Genomic DNA, 12715 nt, shown 5'->3' with positions numbered 1-12715 from the left:
TGTTATTCTAGTATACTATTAGACTGTTATGGTGTAACTATTATGTAACATTTCTGCAAAGTGACAACGGAGGCTGTAGGTGCCTTGATTAGGAACCTATGTTCATAAATTCATGAATACCAGCATATGACTGATTGAATGATTAAATAATGCTGAGAAGGCAAAGGCAACTGTTTAAATTCGAAGGTAATAATTTTATCCTTGACACTACTTAACAACACAAGCAAAATATCTACACACAATATTGGATTGATAATATCAGATAGATATGAACTTTATTAAGGTATAAGTGTGTTATTGTTATTTTACAGTATTACTTGCAGTAACATCATTGCTGTATATAGATATAGGGAATGAAGATGAACTTACAAGCAGTTGTTGCATTTTGCCCATTAAGCACTACAAAACATCCTAAAAGTAAAGTAAATTGAAGCATCTTGCTGTAAATTGATAGTATGAAAGCTCCAGCTGAGGATAAAGAGCTTAACAACTGAAATTTTTATAAGTGCACATCGCATCAAGTTATAGAATTAACAAAGTTGACTGAAAGTGTTGACTGATAGAAATTTGACTCCTAAAAATTATTGGTCTCCAAACTCCACCCTCTCCAGAGGAAGAACTGGTTCTCAGTGAACTACCAGATTTTAGCTTAAAATATATATTTCAGTAACAGTATGACAGTAAAAAAAAAAAGGTTATACTCTAAGTATGTTGCTGAGTCATTGCTGAATCAATAATTTGCTAACATATTTAATTTATGTAGATTTTATTAGAAAAAAAAACTACAGGGTTGAGGGTGAGCATATTCCAGTAATCTTCTATGTACTGACTGTTTTATGTGTGTAAGGGTTGGCACCAGGCCAAGGCCCCCTCTGGCCACCAGAGGGAGGCCTCGAGTCAGGCACATTACTAATCAGGCTTGATGCCTAACAGCTAGATCTATATAAGCCCAGTGACCCAGTCTCTCAGTATTGGGTCTTTGCTAAAGTTTTGAGCCAAACGCCTAGCTGGTAACTTTGAGTATCAAGGACTGTGAGCCCTTGTGCTACACCTCTCTTCTGCTCTGCCAGGGTGTCTGTGTTTTTACACATCCCCTCCCTTCTCTAGTTTTCCTCTCTCAAGTCTGTCTCTCTCCCAAGGCTCCCCTTAGCCATTAAAGTTCCTCCCTGTTTTCTGGTTTTGTTTGGGAAGTTTTAGTTTGGTTTTTTGTGCTATTAGTTAAGATGAAGTTTCACAAATGTCTTAGAAAAGTAGCCCACAGGATGATCTATACTCTTGAATCCTCTTGCAAAGGACAGCACCAACCCCTGTAGCATTGGCATCTACATCCATCTTAAACGGTCACACAGAATCTGGAGCAGAAAGCACAAGAGCACTACTAAATAACAATTTCACAGAATGAAGTGCAATCTGACACTCATTACTCCAAACAAACTCTCAAACAACAAAGTAAATTGGTCTAAAATAAAACCATATCAGAAAAGATTCTGCAAAACCCATGGTAATAACCTGCCATACCAAGGAATTGTCTGAGATTCTGTTTCGTATGGTCTGCACTTTTGCAGAACTGGATGAACTTGAACCTGTCCAACTTGCTTTCCCAGGTAATTAACTACAACCTTACCAAGTTGACATTTAGCCAAATTCAAAGTTAATGAAGCTTGTGTTTTCTCCTGGATAAAAATATAACTAAATATGAGTGGAATGTTTCTTATAAGACACATTGAATGGCATTGTCTACCACTATTGCCTTAATTTGCAGACATGCCAGAATTCTGCGGAATTCTGTGCCTCTGTACCTGTGAGGCTACATGGTAGCAGTAATACCAGCATGGTAACTTTCTGTGGTGGATAGTGTGGAAAATGTGCAAATGAAATTCACACAAAGATACATATTAAAGGTTCTGCCTCCTGAAAATTCCATTAGAAAGGCAGGATAGATTTTTGATAACCTGAATAATCTGTTTCAGACAGAAATGAGGGTTCTGCTGAAATGCATTTAGAGTTTGTCACTGAAACCATTGTGTATTTTTTAAAAAACAGCTTAAACCACCTTTATATCGGAACAGATTTTTACAAAAGAATGTTCTGGTGGCACTACCATTAATATTCAGCTTTTAATAATTGTGTAAACCTTTTTCTTTTTTGTGTATGTCCATGCAATTTGGTCTGGACAGTTACTCTGGGTATGAGAATATACTTAACATATTAAACTTCTATTATTATATTTTTAGAAACTGTCCACCACTGTAAATTAAATGCAGTTTATAATCTTGATTTTTTTTCCTTACTTTTTTTAATGAAAGAAACAATTATCACTATATAACAATCTTTTTGCTGCACTGGATTTGGGGGTTTGGGGAAATCAGACATAGAATGTTTATCAGAAACATCAATGACTGATTATCCTAATGCAAAAATCTTGGAATTAGTTTATGTCACAGCACAGCCCCCTCCTACTCAACTCCTCCCCATGTCTGTGTTGGTGTTTGTCATTGTGTGTGTGCGTGTGTGTGTGTGTGTGTGTGTGTGTGTGTGTGTGTGTGTGTGTGTGTGTGTGTGTGTATGTATGTCTACATGGCCATGCATTTTATGGCATTTAGCTGACACTAAATTTACAATTAGGACTGAGTACAACTTGAGCAATTGAGGGTTATAAGCCTTGCTCAGGGGCCCAACAGTGGCAACTTCATTGTGGGCCTTCAACCAGCAACTGATTACTAGTCAAGTACCTTAATCACCAAGCTTCATGTTTTTTATAGCAGTCCTCTAAGCCTGGTACACGTCTCAGAGTTGTTAATTTCTCTGGAAAAGATAGGATTAAAGGACAGTGCAACATACACATGGTAGCACAAGATCAAACACAAAGCACTAGGTCAAATAACACCCAAGATGCAGACTGTGTAATGTAGCCTCTGAGACAATCCAGTACCTTGTATTAAGATGCAAGCTGCTGGTGGGTGAACCACTGAGTTACAAGCAATTGGCAAATACTATATACAGGAATATATGCAAGGCATATGAGAGGAACAATAAAATACTGGATAATGAGAGGCATATGAGGGGAACCACAGAGCGGTGGATAACAACAAGGCAACGACTGTGTGCGTATCCAGATCCACACAGCTAAGCAAGTAATGACGACCCAACCAGGCATGGTGATAAGATAAAGGAAACAGCAGTGGTAATGGATGTAGCAGTCCCAAGGAAAGGAAACATCCAAAGTTAGATATAAGAAAAGTTGGAAAATACCAGGGAAAGAAAGAAAAAATTGAGAAAATGTGAAGGTTGGACACTTGGGGCTGACTCATCCCAGGAATTATAACATCATCTGTCCAGTAGAGTGCAATCCTAGCAACAGTGAGAATTCTGTGCCCCGCCATCAAACTCCCAGGCCTCTGGTTGAAGGCTTGAGTGTGAGGATTAACATATTATAACCTGTGCCTTACCATGCATGGCTGCAGAGGCAAAGAACCACCTGATGTGAATTGGAGGTTGCCCCCGTGGAATGTCTTAAAATCATATACATGTCTTGAGGTGGATTAACCTGCTTATACCATGGTCACTACATAAACAAATATTTATGAAGACATAACTGACAGAGAAAAAACGATTGACTTTATCTTGAGTAGTATCATCTTCTGATATTTGAGATTTTACCATGGATACAACCCAAACCTCCTCCTACAACACATACCAGTCAGTCAGAATCAAGTATTCACCTACACCATAAAACCATAAAAACAGATTTTCCCTTTGCTGATCCACATATATCATGCGTCACTCTATCATGCAAGAAAGCATTCTTTACAGAATGCATTCCATTCCACAAGCTGCTTAAATTTGCTTATTGTGATGTCACACCAAGCAAATGTAAAGGTAGTATTATACCTTAGAAAGATTTTTTTTTTCTTTTCCTGTATTTATTCTGTATTTTAAGAGCATGCATAAATATGTTAAATTGTATGTGGAGGCAGCGTAAAATATTCATTATAATATAGGACGCCGCCAAAAAAAAAAGTTGAGACTTTTATTATGACTACTGATTTAGGACCTTTATTGTGATTGTCCGACCTATCTAGCTAGTTAGCTAGCTTCCTGCCACGGTTTCTTATTCTTTTCCGTGAACGTGTAGTCCGTTGCAAGCTCGTGATAAAGACAACAAATTTCATTTACAATGTTGAAGAACCCTACAAATGAAATATCTGAAGGTACAGACTTTGCTGTGACGTGTCCAAAATAGACTGTCTAGAGCTGCTACCTTATGCTATGCGATGCTACCACCTTGTAGCCTTCGTGAGCTACAGAGGGCTGGCTGGCATCGTGTTTCGTTGCGTATGTAAAGTGGTAAAGAGAAATTAACTTGCTAGCTGGCTTCCGAGATGTTTTAATCCAGCGCACAATCGAAATAACAGCTAGCTAATGCTTCCATATGGAGAGTTAGCTAGGTGGCTAGGATAAGTACTTACGCATTAAATTCAGCTGTATGTGGTAGCTAGCTAGCTAGTTAGTTTAGATCGTCTTCGCAGACGTATGTGTATGGTGGTACCGATCTACTTTAATTAGTGTTTGGAGCATGAAGGGTGCCTTCTACGCCTAGGCCTACCATTCACGATGCGGTGTGGTAACTGGTGTCTGTGGTAAACTGCCCCTGATAAAGGACCGGAGGTTACAAATGTTTGCACCGCTGCGATACTTGTGTTCGGATTATTCATGAATTTTATCTCTGTGGAAAAGTAAGTGTTCGCAAGAGCTAGCTGTCTGACTACATGTGGTTATATGATTTTTCACAAGTGCTGTTCGTAGTGTTTTGTATTCGTCTTAATTAAGCTGTACCGTTTAGCATTTTATTTCTGGAAAACATTCAGAAGACAGTTTACATACTTTGCAGAGTTTATATTTAGCAGTTGCCTTTCCAAACTAATTTGAACGTTTCTTTTCCCGTTAGGGTGATGTGATCATAACAGCCCACTGGGAGTCCGTCATTGACCATGGATAGAGATTTGCTGAGGCAATCCGTTTCATGTCATGGACCAAATTTGTTTTCTCTTTTAAAATGTGAGCAGAGTGAAAATCCAGACTTTAAGTATGTTGCGGCTGACCTTGCCAAATCTGTGAACCAAAGGTAGGAGTTGTTTCTTTGTTGATTCATGTTTTAAAGCTAGTGATGTATAACTAATATGAAATGCAGCACAATCCAACAAAACAACTTTGTAGCTTTTAAATATTATGTTAACTATGTTTGAAAGTTTATTAGTAGAAGTGACTGTAAGATAAATGTTCTGGTTTTCTCATAAATTGGAGTCAAACCTTTTGTGCACTTAAAAAAACACTTTGCATTGATTTGATTTTTTTTATATATATATATATATATATATATATATATATATATATATATATATATATATATATATATATAGGACTTAAAATTTTAGCAGTTTTAAAGAGCAAGAAAGGACAAAAGGCTAATGGGCAATACAGAGAGTTGCTGTTCTGTATAAACATTCAGAAACAGGTCTTTTCAGGAAAAAGACTGGATGTTTTGTAGTGTGTGACTGTGTGTTTTATTTTACGATATTTGACCCCCTAACCGATATAAAAGGGATAAAGAAGATGACAGCCCTGTTGTGGAGCAGTTCATTGCAAGGAAGGCAGACCTTCTGTTTGCCCCCTCATGGAAGTTCACAGCACCAGAAGAGGATGACTGGCAAGAAGCAACACAAGGTTGCTTACACGGACAGACAAAGCTGGTTATAATGTATGTGAAGAATGCTGCTGATGAAGTTTACTAATGTTGCAGAACTGTATGCTGTCATTCCCCCACTGGAGCAATTCATGGACGTCCCATATGAAGAGAGGAGGGATATTTTCTATAGAGACGTGGAGCGAGGAGACATGGTTATAGGAAGGATTACATCAATCCGAGACTTTGGTTTCTTTGTTAGTCTAATCTGCACGGCTGGTGGCCTGGAGAGGGATATTGAAGACCTAGAGATTACGGTAGGATTGTGGTTTTTGTTTAGGGTTAACAGAAGCAGTTTCAATCCTACTCAAAATTATGTTAATTTTCTCAGGGCCTCTGTCCTATACGAGATGTACCATCATCTGGAAACCATGATGATCCCTTGTCATATTTTCTAATTGGGGATTTGATTAGAGGTATTGCACATTATAAATTTAGATTAATATCATCCTAGAGAGTTAATGATTTAAAAAGTAGGATCAGACTTTTTTATTTGACTCTTGTTGTTAACCTATATAATTTCATTTGGTGCAGCCGGCGTGAAGGACATAGACCGTTATCATGAGAAGCTGACGATCTCTCTCTACTCTTCCTCACTGGCTCCAAACTTCAACAAAATCAAACTGGGTGTAATTAGCAAGGAGGAGCTGCCACTGCACTACATGTAAGACACAGGTTGAGTGTTTGCCAGGTTCCTCTGCCACCTGTATGTGGTTCCACACTTAGTGCCCTCTTTTCCTGCCCTCTTGGTTCAGCCGTGGAGAAAAGGTGGCCAGTGACAGCAGCGAGACATATGAGAGGCTGCTGGAGAGTTCGCTTGGCTTCTCCAACCCTTCCAATGTGGATTATCTGCTTGGCAATCTTGGAATTATTGATACAAAATCTCCTTCACTGATGAGAGGTTTGCAGAGGTAAAGACTCCCACATATATCCTGTGGATAGATGTTGTAATTCTGAGTGTAATATGCAACGTTTTAATTTATTTATTTTTCTTTTCTTTTTTTAAATAGTAAACATTTTAAGGAAGATGATTTTGCAAGTGCAATTCGGAAAAAGCAATCTGCGTCCTGGGCCTTAAAATGGTTTGTACAGTGTCACTCTCACTAGACAGTCATGTCTTGAGAAAAACACAAACGAACACAACCCTGAGCATTCTTATGATCTCATTGTCAAAACAAGTTTCAGATCATGCCTGTTTCTTGTTTCTTAGTGTGAAAGCTGGTGTGGATCATTTCAAGTCAGGACGACATGTGGAAGCCATGAATGAATACAATAAGGCTTTAGAGATTGACACCAACAATGTTGAGGCTCTCGTCGCACGTGGGGCTCTGTAAGCTGCCGCCTGCTAAGAAAAACAAAAAGAAAACAGCTAAGAGAAACAAAAATGTGAAACTTGAGCTGTTAGGATTTCTCTGCGCCATTCTTCAGAACTCTTTTGCATGGACCCTTTACCTAATGCAGGTATGCAACCAAAGGCAGCTTGGTAAAAGCCATCAGTGACTTTGAGCTGGCCCTTGACACCTGCCCCACCCACCGCAATGCCAAGAAGTATCTCTGCCAAACTCTAGTGGAGCGAGGTGGCCAGTAAGTTGCCCAGGAATAGTATTACATCCTGCATTCCTTGCACACACAAGCTGGCTGGGCCAGGGTTCTTTTTCATGAAGCATGTTCAACTTAGCTGGGGTTTCTGATTAAGTTCCAGCTTTTAAAAACTTAAGTTAGTTGCACTTGCACTTGTTATGTTGCAACGATGTTTAACAACTTTCTTTGTTTACCCAGGTTTAGATATTTGCACTAAGATTAATTCACTGTAATATGTACATAAAAATGTGGCTTTTGTGGCAAATAGCCAATGATAATGTGAAATTTGAGTGGCTTAGTTTTCAGTAGAGGAAATCCTAGCCTACTGTGTAAATGCGAGTAATGCTTGTAGGCTAAAACAGTTATAATAGCAAGAAGTATTAATGAATGCTGTAAGAAAATTGTCAACTACGATGATCCATAGGTTTGTATATTGCCCTACATAATGGTGATAATTTACTTAAAGAGCATAATTAATGGCTAAACATTGGCTATTTTTTAATTACTTTATATAACATTACTCTCTATACAAATTGATGGTTTGTAAGCCACATATTTTCTTAATTATTTTTAGTTGCAATCCCTGCAGTATAAAGGCTTGATCTAACTGTAAAATTGACTTTCAGCAAATTGGGGAAAGAAACACCAGAAATGGCCCAGACCTGGTCAGCCGCTCCAAAATATCCATAGCATTCTTGGGAAATTTCTCACAACTTGTGTTCCTATAAAAATACATGGAATTTTTAAAAATACTTTTTTTTAGTTATTAGTAAAATTACGAGTGAATGTTAACAGAAAACAATGAAACAAACGGGTCCAGGATTAAAAGGCAGGGTCACCACAGTGGAGGCAAAGGTCAAAGCGGTTTACAGCATCAAGGTCTATGTGTCTTGTGTCTATAGATGTCCATTACAAATACACTGGCTTAGGTTTGTGGCATAGATATAGACATAATTAAAGCAAAGTATTTTGAAGAAAACAAAAAAATAACTAATTAATTACTGATTCAAATACTTTTTTCCAGTTTTCAGTGGCATGTCTCAATGAAAGTGAGACGTTCCATGACGCAAATTTCTTGAACTATTTCTGTTCATTTTAGGATCATTGGAGGTTCCATCTTCAGCCAATTACTAGTGATTGATTGATTTAATTTTTTATTTTTTTTGTATTTTTAACTACATGCTAATAATAATTGGAACAAATATCTATCTCACTTTGTTCATGCAGACGGCAGGTTTCCCATATAGACTACACTGACGTTGAAGTGAAGCTCTAAGCTGGTTATTGATCCAATATTCGTTACCACATCTACACATAATGAAGTAATAGAGCACTCCCAAAAAATGTGACACAGATATTGCCACACTGTCAACACTGCACCTGCTCTAATGTTGCTTTGTAGTCTTTTAATTTTGGGAGCAATGAAAAATCTTAAAAGTATTTTCCCAGGTAAATTCCCTCCTAAAGCCTGAACTTTTGTGTTGGTGTCCTACATGTATATGACAAGTCATCATTTTGTTAGCTCCTTTCTCCCATCTTGATTTAACATAAGCTGTAGAGAGACCTCGTTGCAGTTGTAGAGATGAGAAAAGTCTGGAAATTGGTGTTCTATTAGTCTTACCTTATGTGTGCATCAGTGAGCATCCTAATCAGACAGCCCTTCCTCTCCATCTGTTTTAATATTTTAAAAAGTCTCAGTTGAAGGTATCTAAAGAGATCTTGTTTCCCCAAATTGTTTGTTGAGTTGTTGAAAGCTGAGGATACTATACAGTAATACCCATGTTTGCCCAATGTTTCAATCTGTTATCCATAATAGTTGGTGTAAACAGAGTGTCGTATACCACCCATCATAGTATTCCAGCATTTCTTTCAAATTTTGGGCCTTTGAGTTCTATATGACCAACCTTTACAAAAACAAATAGCAATAAACTAACTTGATTGCAGTTAATCTAAATAGTGAATAACCCAATATCAGTTGGAGAGGTATGTTTGTCTTTGTTCTAATGCAGATGATTTTTAAATAATATTGAGGCCATTCTCCACAGAATAAATTGGAAAGTTACATTTTCAACACCAGAGAATCTGACAGCTGATTGGCCTAGGTTGTTTATGGTGCATTATTCTGAATTTAACCTGCCCTGGAACAAGTTAGACATACAGTAAAAGTTGCCATGGCAATGTACTGCAGCAGAAAATGAGCAACTTTTGGGGAAAAGAAAGTCCAGGCTTCAAACTAAGCTTATAGTCATCTGGCTCAGCAATAAATTCTTTGTGAGACAGTTTCTGGCAATACATTTGGTTATTTTAAAAATGACGTTGTGACTATTTTGGTGAATGAGTGAGGAACTTGTCATCTCTTCAGGCTGGAGGAAGAAGAAAAGCTGGTCACAGCAGAGGGGCTCTATAAGAAAGCGATTGCCTTGGACAACACGTTTCAGGAAGCAGAGGACGCATTGAGGAAGCTTCAGGCACTCATCCAGGTGAGCTGGTGTCTCCCCAGGCTCATGGCAAGTGAAGCTTGCATTATTTTGTTTAGAATTCTTTAGCATATGTGTTGCTGTGAAATGTTTTTACAGAAGTTGAGGGCAGCCTGAAAGTGTTTTGTTACACTGATGAAATATTTTTGTCATTTGTGTCTCTGATCTGGGACATTGGAACCCTGATTGCTGTGGGACCTTGAATCCTAATTGCACCGGGTGGGCATAAATGGAATCTCTGGAAAATCCCATTTGGACTGAAACTCCACTGGTTTGTATTCTGCTGCTTGTGCTAACTGGTAACTGTGCCATTTTGATATCTGCAAAATGCTTTCTCATATTCTTGACGTCCTGTGTTGATGCTTCGAACTCCTGCTAATGTATTTTCTATCTGCTGAAATGGTCTCTTTGTTTTTACCAATGGTTTTATATGACGGAACTTCTGTGCGGAAACGCTACTACAAAAACATGACGTGACCTGATGCTTCCATGCACGCATGATTGGTCTCTCTTGCGTGGTTTTGACTTTCACTGTGCCAACTGGCCGCTTTAAAGAAAACTCTTAAACGGAAAGCTGAGGAGGCTGCTAGGGAAGAGAAGCCACAGGCCACAGAGACGAGTGCCGAGAAATTGCGTAAGATCTTAAGAGAAGAAAAGAGGTAATATCATGCACACTGGAGCCTGGCCCAGCACTTGGGGTTTATTTTTGATGTTTGTTTTCTTTAAAGTTACTATTTGCCTTTACTTAAAAAAAAAAAAAAAAAAAACTTTTATTTTCGTACCTTTAGAGGAGAATGTAAGATACTCATGCAGTTTGAGTGTGTCAAAATAATTTCTATCCAGAATGAAGAAGAAAAGGAGACGATCAGACTCCTCATCTGTAACATCGTCAAGCTCCGATTCCTCCAGCGGCGACTCCATGCTCTCAGCCAGCCGCAAAAAGTCCAAAAAGCGGAAACACAAGCGAAGGCGGTCGTCACATAGCAGTAAGAAGCGCAAGCGGAGAGTGTCGTCTCGTGACGACAGGACAACCGAGGACAAAGAGGAGCATTACCCCGTTCCTGCCAACACGTCGGCTTCCTTCATCAACCACAAAGGAGCCCTCACGAAACTGATCGACGAGGAGGGTGGAGATGAGGATCCAAGGGGCTCTTATGGAAAGAACAGAGCAGAAGACAGCAGAGGTAGGTCTGAAGACTATCGTCCTTCACGCAGTCCCGAGGCTGACAGTGGGAAGGGCAGGTGGCAGTTTAGTGACCGGCCGGAGGACCCGGTGCTCACTGGCGTGAATGGCGGGGAAAGAGAAGCGTACAGAGCCCGCAGGATATCTGACGACAGTATCAGGAGCCACCAGGAAGGTTCAGGCAGCTCACGCCATGCCGTCAGCAAAATGGACTTCTTATCCTCAGCTTACTCGGAGCACTCCCTTAAATTGGATGGACCCATGAAGGACACATCCTGGCAGGCTGCCAGTGAGGAAAGGTCAGAAGGTGGTGGGCGTGAGCGCAAGGACAGAGCCAGAGAGGATTGTGGGAGTAACAGAGGGGCTGATGGAAAGGATCGCAGACTAAGCAGTGGTGATGGGAATAGGGCTTCAGCAGGAAGCCAGAAGAAGGATTTACCTGCCAATTTACTGGATATATTTAACCAGATAGCTGAATTTGAAAAAGAGAGAAAGCAGAAGAAATGAAATGACTACCATTTCAGTGTTTTTCCTTGCTTGCTTGCTTGTGCCTTGAAGGGAGATTTTAAATAAAGTTAGTTGGCTATGCCACACAGTAGAGTTCTTTGGTTAGAATTTCTTGGGGGGTTTTTTTTAGATGGGGAGAGAGTCTTTCATTTTTGTATGCCATGAAATACTTTCTTTTAAGTGCACATGACTTCAAATGCTTATTTGTACCTTCTTGGAAACTAAGTTTCAAGTCTGATACTTCTCCCTCTAAATTGATAGGTAAGGGTAAACAGTTGAAGCTGCAGTCAGTATGTACCCTAGGTGAATTTGATATGTTTGTTTTGATCACTTTTTTTACTTTGCAGAACTTGGCTGATTTTATAACTAATTGAGAAGATTTTGGTTTACATTCAAACTGAAAATGTACTGACTGTAGCTTTTTCCAATAGATTAACCACATATGCTCATTTTTAACAAACTTGCAGCATGAGTCTTCCGTATACGTGTTCTTTCATCTCTCTGGCCAAATGTTTTGGAATGCAAAATCTTCAGACTACAGATAAACAAATGTATGTTTGTGCATATTCTAATAAACAGTGGCTTATCAGTTTTCAGTCATGCTACTTGCATGGTATTCAAGTATTCAGTTTCACAATGAGGGCAGTGTATTATATTAAGCTTTGCTGTAAATACTGCAGAACAGAATACAAGCAGCCTGTGGACTAGACTGACTCTTCACTGTAAGGCACTGTGTAATGTTCTGTTAATGAGAAATGTAAAGGTTTGTGTTTTTGTGTGATGCTGAAATTACTAGAAGAGTGCAGTCATTGGATCTGAGTTAAATACCTCTTTTAATTCAGCAGCCTTGGCTTAATACAGCTGAGCGTTTGTTTTAATGGCACCACATGTTCATAGAGCCATCATTTATCCATTTTCAAAGGAGGTAATTTCTTAGTTTCTGATTTTTGAATTGTCTATCTCTAGAATAATGCAAGATATGCCCCAGGAAGGTGTGAAAACATCTTAGTTATTTTGGTTATAGGTTTAAAATTTATACTCATTTATACGTTTATACTCAGCCCAAAAGAGGTGGCTTTGTCATGAAAATTCTAAGCTCAGTTTGTCCTGAAATATCTGGAGGCTAAATATCATGTGTATGCTTAATGATTTCCTTCACAGCTTATCTAGTCCTGCCAGAGTATTACTGGAGTGCTCTTGCCTTTAATTAATCATGAAGTCAGG

General features: G+C 38.9%; 1 protein-coding gene across 3 annotated transcripts; it reads left to right on the top strand.

The window, feature by feature from the left end:
* The first annotated feature begins 4089 nt into the window (after positions 1–4089).
* Positions 4090–12091, top strand: ttc14 (tetratricopeptide repeat domain 14). 3 transcript variants are annotated; one of them, XM_027010697.2, is made up of 14 exons: positions 4090–4211; positions 4601–4736; positions 4949–5125; positions 5603–5724; positions 5801–6000; positions 6075–6159; positions 6278–6407; positions 6499–6654; positions 6754–6825; positions 6954–7073; positions 7205–7327; positions 9687–9804; positions 10357–10460; positions 10645–12091. In XM_027010697.2, the coding sequence occupies exons 3-14, from the start codon at positions 4992–4994 to the stop codon at positions 11489–11491; spliced, it is 2211 nt and encodes a 736-aa protein (XP_026866498.2). In that variant the 5' UTR covers positions 4090–4211; positions 4601–4736; positions 4949–4991; the 3' UTR covers positions 11492–12091. The 3 variants fall into 3 exon arrangements, with proteins under 3 accessions (XP_026866498.2, XP_026866497.2, XP_026866499.2); XM_027010696.2 differs by lacking the exon at positions 4601–4736; XM_027010698.2 differs by lacking the exon at positions 4601–4736 and having other exon boundaries at positions 10376–10460; positions 10645–10737.
* Positions 12092–12715: the final 624 nt, after the last annotated feature.

Source organism: Electrophorus electricus, chromosome 26, assembly GCF_013358815.1.
Source record: "Electrophorus electricus isolate fEleEle1 chromosome 26, fEleEle1.pri, whole genome shotgun sequence".
Lineage (NCBI taxonomy): Eukaryota > Metazoa > Chordata > Actinopteri > Gymnotiformes > Gymnotidae > Electrophorus > Electrophorus electricus.
Note: the sequence above shows the minus strand (reverse complement) of the source record. Positions and strands in the feature narration are given on the sequence as shown.